General features: G+C 45.8%; 1 protein-coding gene across 1 annotated transcript; it reads left to right on the forward strand.

The window, feature by feature from the left end:
* Positions 1–35: 35 nt before the first annotated feature.
* On the forward strand, positions 36–5,423 carry Mrpl40 (mitochondrial ribosomal protein L40). Its single transcript, XM_038345652.1, has 5 exons — positions 36–741; positions 1,348–1,431; positions 3,056–3,214; positions 4,777–5,096; positions 5,305–5,423. The coding sequence occupies exons 1-4, from the start codon at positions 689–691 to the stop codon at positions 5,084–5,086; spliced, it is 606 nt and encodes a 201-aa protein (XP_038201580.1). The 5' UTR covers positions 36–688; the 3' UTR covers positions 5,087–5,096; positions 5,305–5,423.
* Positions 5,424–9,007: the final 3,584 nt, after the last annotated feature.

A 9,007-nucleotide genomic window follows, 5' to 3' on the forward strand; every position in this document is an offset into this window, starting at 1 on the left:
TACGCGGACGGGCCCGCCTCGCTCTTGGCAGGCAGGGGAGTGCTGGGCTACTCCGCTTTGGGTCTGGCACGGGCGCGGTCGCTGGTGAGGCTCGGTGTGGACGGGCTGGGCAGAGGTTCGAGATGCCGCCCGACGATGCGGGGTCAGGGTAGTGCCAGGTCTCTAACTCTACCTCCGCCGCTCCGAGTCCACTTTAGTAACTAGCTTCCGTCATCCATCAACACGCGCTATTGGGCATCTCATGAGCTGCATCCGGGCCGACGCCAGCATGCAGCTAGCGGCAGACAGCAGCGGTCCTGGGCTCGAATGGATGCAGAAATGAGCTAGCCTGGTGGAGGGATACAGGGGACGAGACGGGCGCGTTTATTGGGGCGTTTGCATAGACGTGAACACATAGGGCAGGCGGAGCAGAAAGCAGCCACATAGGCACGAGAGACTCTTGGGCAAGACTGCAGGCTGTACAGCAGCACCAGCAGGAGGCGGAACGGCAGCCGCAGGGCGCTGCGAAGAGAGGCGCGCTTGCCAGGGGCGGGGCTGCGTCGGGGCGGGGCCAAGGTGGGCCCGCCTCTCCGAATCGCAGACCGACGAGTTCCGGGCCGCGGCCTGTCTGACCCTACTCGGTACACAGTTCGGACCGCCCAGGGGCGAGCTGCCGGAAGCTGCCCGCCGGCGGGTGGCGTGAAAAGCTATGGCTACCGCTGCGATGCTGTGTGCTGCGCGAGCTCTTCGGCCGCGGAGCTGGTGAGTGCCAACACGGGTGGCGAAGCGCCCAGGGCGCGTGCGCGGGCTCTGCACTGGCGCTGCTCTGGCGCTCGCAGATTATTTCAGGGCTGAGCTGATCGCGTCTGTTGCGAATGAAAATCCGAGCTGGGAATGTAGCTCAGTAGACAGACTACTTGCCTACCGAGACTGGATCCTTAAAGCTCCGTCCTAGCGCCACAAAAAACTTGGGCGTGGCGGCACACGCCTGCAATTCCAGGACTGTGAAGGTAGAGCTTGATCAGAAATTCAAGGTCATCAACAGCCGCGAAGCACGTGTAAAACTCTGGCTATATTACACCCTATTTTTAAAAAAAAAAAATCCTCCTGGAGCAAGTAGGGGCGAAACGGAGTTTTGAAAAGTCCTCACATTGATCTTGCTGGCCTAATACAAGTAAGCTAGATATGGTGGATTAGCCTAGGCAAGAGAGTTGTCTCAAGTTACAGGATAGCCAGAATTACGGAGACTTTTGTCTGGAAAAAAAAATACTTACAAATGCCTTCCAGGTTTTGGAGAGCCCTGTAGTTATGTGTATGTGCCTTCTCTGAACCCCGTCAGATCTTTATAGATAGCCTTCTTTCCTTCAGGATCCCTGGAATCTGCCCGACACAGACCAGACACACCCACCAAAGAGCTTCCTTGCTGTCCTTCTGGGAACTCATCCCCATGAGGTAAAATTCAACATGACCCTTAACTCTTGGGGTGTGAGAAACACATGTATGCATATGACCAAAACAAAGTAAGTAAGACTGCCCAATCTTTGGTTAGAAGATCTGTCTATAGTTAATATAGTTAGATGCCTGTTTCCTTTCAACACGCTGTACTGTAGTAGCATATATTTATTGCTTCGTGTAGCAAAGTAGTTTAAATAATAGCAGTTAACTTTGAGGAGTCTTGTGTATGTTAAAGGACACATCTTAACGTCTGTATTTCTTTCCTTGCTTTTTCCTGCTCATTCTGATTCTGAGTGGGCGGAAGGTTCAAAGACTAAAAATAGTTCTTCTGGGTACTTTGGATGCTTTCTTGGGACTTGATTTAGTTGATTTTAATGCTAAAGGGTTTGTTGATTTTTTTTAAGTTTCCTTTTATGTGTTACCAGTTATATGTATACACACATGTTTTCAGGGTTACATATACCCTAGAGTTACAGGCGTCTGTGAGCCCCTGATGTGGGTGCTGGGAACCAAACTCCAGTCTTCAAAAGCAGCAAGCACTCTTAACTGCTGAGCCATCTCTCCAACCCCAGATTTGTTTATTCCTAGTGGCAAATTATGTCTTAGAGATGTGTTCCTAATAATCGCCAAAGCTTTAGGGCATGGAATTTTTTTAATGTGTTATGTCTGCATGTATGGGTGTGCATTGCATGTCTGATGCCCACAAAGGCCAGAAGAAGGTGCCAGACCCCTTGGAGCTAGAACTAATGGTGGTTATAAGCCACCAAATGAGTGCTAGGAACCAAGAGTGAGCAGCAAGTATTCTTAATCACTTAAGTGATTAAGTCATCTTAACACCCCAGAAATAGGTAACAAATTCTGAAAGTGAATAAAAACATGGCCAGTCACTTTTACTATCCTCTTTTATTCTTTTTTTTTTTTTCCTTTTGGTTTTCCGAGACAGGGTTTCTCTATGTAACAGTAGACCAGGCTGTCCTTGAACTCACAGAGATCCACCTGCCTCTGCCTGAGTGCTGGGATTAAAGGTGTGCACCACCACCATCCAGCTCTCTTTAATTCTTAGAGCATATTTTAGAACACAAATTAATTTTAAATGTGAATGAGCTTTTAATCAATTTCAGTAAGTAGATTTTAGTTCAGTAAGTTCACTTCTCAGGTGGTTTCAAGGTATCCCTGAATCACAGACTGACACTTCCAAGCTAAGAATGTAGCCCAGTTCCTTGCCTCGCGTGCATAAAGCCTTCAGTTTAATCTTGAGCACCATAATATCAGGAGTGGTAGAAAATGACGGGCCTGGCAGTCAGGAGATAGAGACAGTAGGATCAGAGTCGAGGACATAGCTAGTTCAAGGCAAGTCAGGGCCATGTGGGAATGTGTCTTTAAAAGAAAAATTAACACTTCCCCTTAATAAATACCTGTAGTTTTGTGCTGCTTCCTAGAGTTGATAGGATCCCTACAGTCCTCACAAAACTAGTGGGCTAAAACCCATCACTAGGCTCATGGAATCAGGACTGTGGACACCTCCTTCTCGTGGCATCTGGTACACGTGTGAGGCACTTTATTCAGCATCATGTCCATCCTGAGGTTGAAGTGGAAGCACTGAATGTTTCTCATCCACTAGAGCAGAACCACTACGGAAGAAGAAGAAGGTAGACCCTAAAAAGGACCAAGCAGCAAAGGATCGCTTGAAAAGGAGGATTCGAAAACTGGAAAAAGCCACCCAAGAACTAATTCCCATTGAAGATTTTATCACCCCTGTGAGATTCTTGGATAAATCAAGGTAAAGGTTCTTATCTGGGTTGACATCCTTTTTTTTTTTTTTTTTTTTTTATTTATTTATTATGTATACAATATTCTGTCTGTATGTATGCCCGCAAGCCAGAAGAGGGCACCAGACCTCATTACAGATGGTTGTGAGCCACCATGTGGTTGCTGGGAATTGAACTCAGGACCTTTGGAAGAGCAGGCAATGCTCTTTTTTTTTTTTTTTTTTTTTTAAAGATTTATTTATTTATTAAGTATAAAGTGGTCTGCCTGAATATGTCCCTGCAGACTAGAAGAGGGCAATATCTCATTACAGATGGTTGTGAGCCACCATGTGGTTGCTGGGAATTGAACTCAGGACCTTTGGAAGTATATTCAATGCTCTTAGCCTCTGAGCCATCTCTCCTCTTAACCTCTGAGCCATCTCTCCAGCCCCTGGGTTGACATCCTTAATGCGAAGGAATTCCCTCAAGTAGTTCTGACTGGAGTTCTGATCTGCTGGGAACAGGTGAGTAGGGCTGACTTGGCCCAGGTCGGTAGTCCTTTTCGTCTGTCTTGTGTTTTTGGATTTGGAGACCACACACTCACGGGAGTTTGGATCAGCCTTTGCTCCAGGGTGGTCCTGTTGTTCATGTCCATGATGTTGACTGTGACTTATGAACCATAGGCTGTTGTGGCTCCCTCACTCTCAACCTGCCTGCACTGTAGAAAACTCTTGAGCCTCACCTACAATGTTCACAGTTGGTGTGTGTTGCAAGTTTAGCAGCTAGCTCACGCTTTCCTGAAAAGGTTGGGAAGTGCTGCTGCTTTGTGGGCTTCTAGGACCAAATGGGCACTTGTCTCTGGGATTTTGGTTTTTGTTTCACCAAAAGGAGGCTTTGCCTGGGGGCAGAAACAGTGGCATCACAGTTCTCTCAGAGTGCGCTTTTTCTGCTGGTGGACAACAGCTGCTTCCATGTCCTACGCTGTGTTCTTCTTTCTTTTTTTAAGATATATTTTTATTGCTGGGCGGTGGTGGCGCACGCCTTTAATCCCAGCACTTGGGAGGCAGAGGCAGACGGATCTCTGTGAGTTCGAGGCCAGTCTGGTCTACAAGAGCTAGTTCCAGGACAGGCTCCAAAGCCACAGAGAAACTCTGTCTCGAAAAACCAAAAAAAAAAAAAAAAAAAAAAAAAAAAGATATATTTTTATTTATGTGTACTTATGTATGTTTTATGTTCATGTGACTGCAGGTGCCTTAGTAGCCAAAAGAGGGCAGCAGATCCTCTAGAAATGGAGTTAAAAGCAGCTGTAAGCTACTTAATTCTGGTGTTGCGAAAGAAATTCTGGTCTCTAAGAACAGAAAATGCTCTTCTGAGTCATCTCTCCAGTCTTTACATTCTTAATTTACCCCCAAATTTACTATTTTCCTGAGCCCTGGTTGTGCCGAGGCAGTATCTGCTAGTAAGGCAATGAAGTCATGTGTGGTCACAAGGGTCCCTCTGCTGCAGAATCAGTAAGTCGTTGTGGTCACAAGGGTCCCTCTGTTGCAGGGTCAGTACTGCTCAGCCTCACGACTTTGGACTTGTGTTTTCACAGACAGCGACTTCAGGAGGAGCATTCTTCTGAGGAGAGTGAGCAGAGAGCTCTTCTGCTGAAGAGGTGGACACTATACAAGAAGCAGGAGCATGAGGCAGAGAGGGACGCTATCAGAGCCATGCTGGAAGCCCAGCAGGAAGCGCTTCAGGAACTGAAGCTTGAGTCTCCAGAGCTCTATGCTGAGGCCATGAAGCGGGACTGCAACCTATTCCCCTTTGAGAAAGAAGGGCCACATCACACGCCACAATATCTAACTACCAGGCCCCTGAAGGCAGGTACAATGACATCACCAAGGTATACACACAAGTAGAATTCAAAAAATAAAACTGATGGGGGCTGGAGAGATGGCTCAGAGGTTAAGAGCATTGCCCGCTCTTCCAAAGGTCCTGAGTTCAATTCCCAGCAACCACATGGTGGCTCACAACCATCTGTAATGGGGTCTGGTGCCCTCTTCTGGCCTTCAGGCATACACACAGACATAATATTGTATACATAATAAATAAATATAAAAAAAAAAAAAAACAAAAAATAAAACTGAAAACTGCTATCTTCAGAAGATGCTGGCCCTGGGAGTCAAAGTGACCGAGCTGAAGTCTATTTTCCACAGATGATACATCATGATACCAAATAAAATGTAATCAAAAGCACCTCTGTCTTTTGTTTCAATCTAAATGAATTTGCCTAAGTTTGGGTGGGGTTTTCAAATGGTGGTAAAACAATGACAGAAAGACAACATTGCCCTCCAGTGGGGAAAATATGGCTTAAAAATAAATAAAAACTTTGGTTGTGTTCTGAACTATTTGCAGAAGGCACAAAATAACCCAAAGAACCAGAGGTAAAAATTACACAGGGTTGTGCCTGTTGGGCAGGTGTGCCAGAAGCTGGGCCTTGCTATAGGATAGCTACAGAGTTTCTCTGGGTTTTAATGTGAGGAGGTGGACTTTCAAGAGTGGAACACTCCAGAAACATGTTAGGGACAGCTGCTCTGGCCTCCAGAAGAGAAGGAGACCTGGCCGAGACTGTTGCAGTTACTGTAATTCATCCGGATTATTCCTGGAATCCAGCACTGGGAAGACTGCAGGAGATTAAGAAGCTAGCCTAAGGTATAGTCTGAGACCCTGTCTGCTAAACAAAACCAAAGCACAGAACTAGTGAATGTAGTCTTCTGTTCCAGCTGCCATAACGATACCAGGGCGTGGGCAGCTTCCACAGTGGAAACGTTTTCTGGAGCTCCCCACACTGCAGTCTCTCCTGAGGCCGCCCCTTTGGTTTGCGGGCGGCCTCCTTGTCTTCACAGGTGTCTTTCAATCCTCGTTTTATCATCTTATTAAGGCACTATTCATGTGGTCATACAGCAAACCTAATGGTCATGACACCCCGAGGTGCCAGGGGCTAGGGCTTCAACTTGTGAATTTTAGTGAGAAGGTTTTGGCCTTGTACAAGCCCTGTGACAGTATAGTGCCATTTTTCCTAGTGACTCAGTGCAACTGCAGAAAGGCTTTGGCTTAAGTGCTGGATTGCAAATAAGCCAGGGGAAAGTTTTGTTTGAGTATGAGCTTAGATTAGTGAGGGCTGGAGATAACGAGCAGTGGTTTGTCAGTACATGCGAGGCTCTGGCTTTCACTCCCAGCATCACATACAAAAAAAAAAAAAGTTTTTTTGCAAAATTTACTTTCTTGACTGGTTCTAGCTAATTTAGTGTGTATTTGTGTATTTATAGTTTACAATCTATTGACAGTATATTTATAATGCTATCTGTGTACTTCCAGGACTTTCATTATGAAATGGAAAACTACCTATTAAAGAACTCCAACCAACTATGGCACATGACAATAGTTCCAGCTCCTTGGGAGAGTGAGGCAAAGGGAGCTCAAATTTAGGGCTAACCTGGGCTATATCATGAAACTTAGCCATTCCTCTATTCTCCCAGCCCAACCCCTGCCATTCCTCCTGTCATGATGCTGACTCCTCAAACTCATGCGCTTCACTTAAGTGAAATCCTTGTTGCTCTCTGCCTGACCTCACTTCTGTAAGCATATTGCCTCTATTTTTTTCAGTTTCTTTTTAAAAGACTTCCCAAAGTAGGTTCAACTAATCCTCCTGCCTCAGCCTCCAAGTAACTGCCTCTTTACGTTTGCCACCACATACACACACACTGCTAGATTTTTTTCAGGGTAGTGTGTGATTGAGACCAAGTTTCACTGTTGTAACTCAGGCTGGCCTTGATCCTTCACTTGTTTCGTTTTTCTGTAGGGTGATTCTGTTCATCCATTCATCTTGTCCCTTCCGTGGTTTAGCTGTCAGGAACGCAGCTGCTCCCACCACAGGTGTACAGATCTCTTCAAGACCTTGCTTTACAGCCGGGCGGTGGTGGCGCACGCCTTTAATCCCAGCACTCGGGAGGCAGAGGCAGGCGGATCTCTGTGAGTTTGAGACCAGCCTGGTCTACAAGAGCTAGTTCCAGGACAGGCTCCAAAGCCACAGAGAAACCTTGTCTCGAAAAACCAAAAAAACAAAACAAAAAAAAAAGACCTTGCTTTAAATTCCTTTCTGAGGAAAAAGTGCTGGAGATGAAAATAATGGCTTTGATGGAGCTGTAGTAGTGCATGCCTTTAGTCCCAGCATTCAGGAAGCACAGCCGGACAGATCTCTTTGAGTTCAAGACCAGCCTGGCCTACAAAGCAAATTCCAGGACAGGACAACACAAAGCCTGTCTCAGGAAAGAAATGAAGGAAGGAAGGAGATAATGGCTTTGAGCATGCTAGAAAGGAAGGAAGAAAGGAAAGAGAGAGGGAGGGAGGGGGGGGGGAGGGAGGGAGGAAGCAAGGAAGGAAGGAAGGAAGGAAGGAAGGATAGTTTTGAGCATGAGCATGCCAGGAAAGTGTTCTACCACTTAACTATGCCTCCAGCTCTCTTGCTCTAATTCTTTTGGGTTTACCCCCAGAAAGGGAATGGCTGTTTGTATGTTAATTCTATTCATTTTACTTTTTTTTAAAAGCACACTACATAGACCTTGAGTTCCTGTTCCTCTTCCTTCCACCTCCCAAGCTCCCAAGTGGCATACCATCACGGCATTGATAATTGCTTTGCAGAACCCCATATATACCCCATTACTCAGGACCTCTGGAAAAGCAGTCAATGCTCTTAACCTCTGAGTCATCACTCCAGCCCCCTGTTTTGTTTTCTAAGTTTACTACCCTCTAGATTACAGGAACTTAAACCCAGTGTAAGCATGATCATGAAAAGGACATCATAATTTAGATAGTACTTCCTCTTTTAATAGAAAGAAAATCAGCATGCGTGCCCCACAGAGGTGAGCTGTAGTAGACTTAAGTGTGGCTAATCAAGGTTTAGTTTAAGAGTGGTTACAGCTTCTCCTCGAGCTTTACCTAAACGCTGTATATCAGTTCAAAAAAACACTTCCAAACTGGTACAAGTGACCCACTGGGTGTTCAATAACCATACTTACATATATACATACTTACAGCTCACATGCTCACATACATACCCTGATGCGTTCAGAGGAATTAAAAGAGAATATTTTCCTTGTCTCCCAAGGTCGACTAAGTCCCAGCAAACTGTGAGGCACTCTCAGAAGTCTGTCACTATGGAAAGCCACATTTTCTCTCAGAGACACCACTGAGTGGACTCTAGCCAGTGTTCAGTCTGTAAAGAGAAGAGTTAATAAAGAAGAAAATTCCTCCACACTTACAAATGAGACATTGACCAAGTGAGGCCCGACTTATCCTCACACAGATGGACTCACTAGCAAAAGAAGAGACTAGAAGACCTAGAGACTCCTCCCAAATCCATCCATGTGACCTCTAAGGACCCATCTTCAACTGGCCCTGACAGAAAAGAAAGTAATTGATTTGTCCACCTACATGGACTTAAACACACAGAAGGAAAGTATGACCCAGGATTAAGATGAATCAATGTATGTTTCTTTAAGAGCCCTCAGACATTACTCAACTGGTGTGGAAGAATGGTCTGCATTCTGTCAAATATATATATTGGTTTTTCGAAACAGGGTTTCTCTGTGGCTTTAGAGCCTGTCCTGGAGCTAGCTCTTGTAGACCAGGCTGGTCTCAAACTCACAGAGATCCGCCTGCCTCTGCCTCCTGAGTGCTGGGATTAAAGGCGTGCACCACTACCACCCGGCTGTCAATTATATTTTAAATTAACGCTGATAGCAGTAGCCAGGCAGAAAAGTATAGGTGGGACAACCAGA

This window comes from Arvicola amphibius, chromosome 10 (assembly GCF_903992535.2).
Source record: "Arvicola amphibius chromosome 10, mArvAmp1.2, whole genome shotgun sequence".
Classification (NCBI taxonomy): Eukaryota; Metazoa; Chordata; class Mammalia; order Rodentia; family Cricetidae; genus Arvicola; species Arvicola amphibius.

Excerpts from the sequence above, each read along its gene's own strand:
- Mrpl40 (XM_038345652.1), top strand. The coding sequence starts at position 689 with ATGGCTACCGCTGCGATGCTGTGTGCTGCGCGAGCTCTTCGGCCGCGG. Across the intron at positions 1,432-3,055 it reads TGGGAACTCATCCCCATGAG|AGCAGAACCACTACGGAAGA; the intron begins GTAAAATTCAAC and ends CTCATCCACTAG. Across the intron at positions 3,215-4,776 it reads AGATTCTTGGATAAATCAAG|ACAGCGACTTCAGGAGGAGC; the intron begins GTAAAGGTTCTT and ends GTGTTTTCACAG.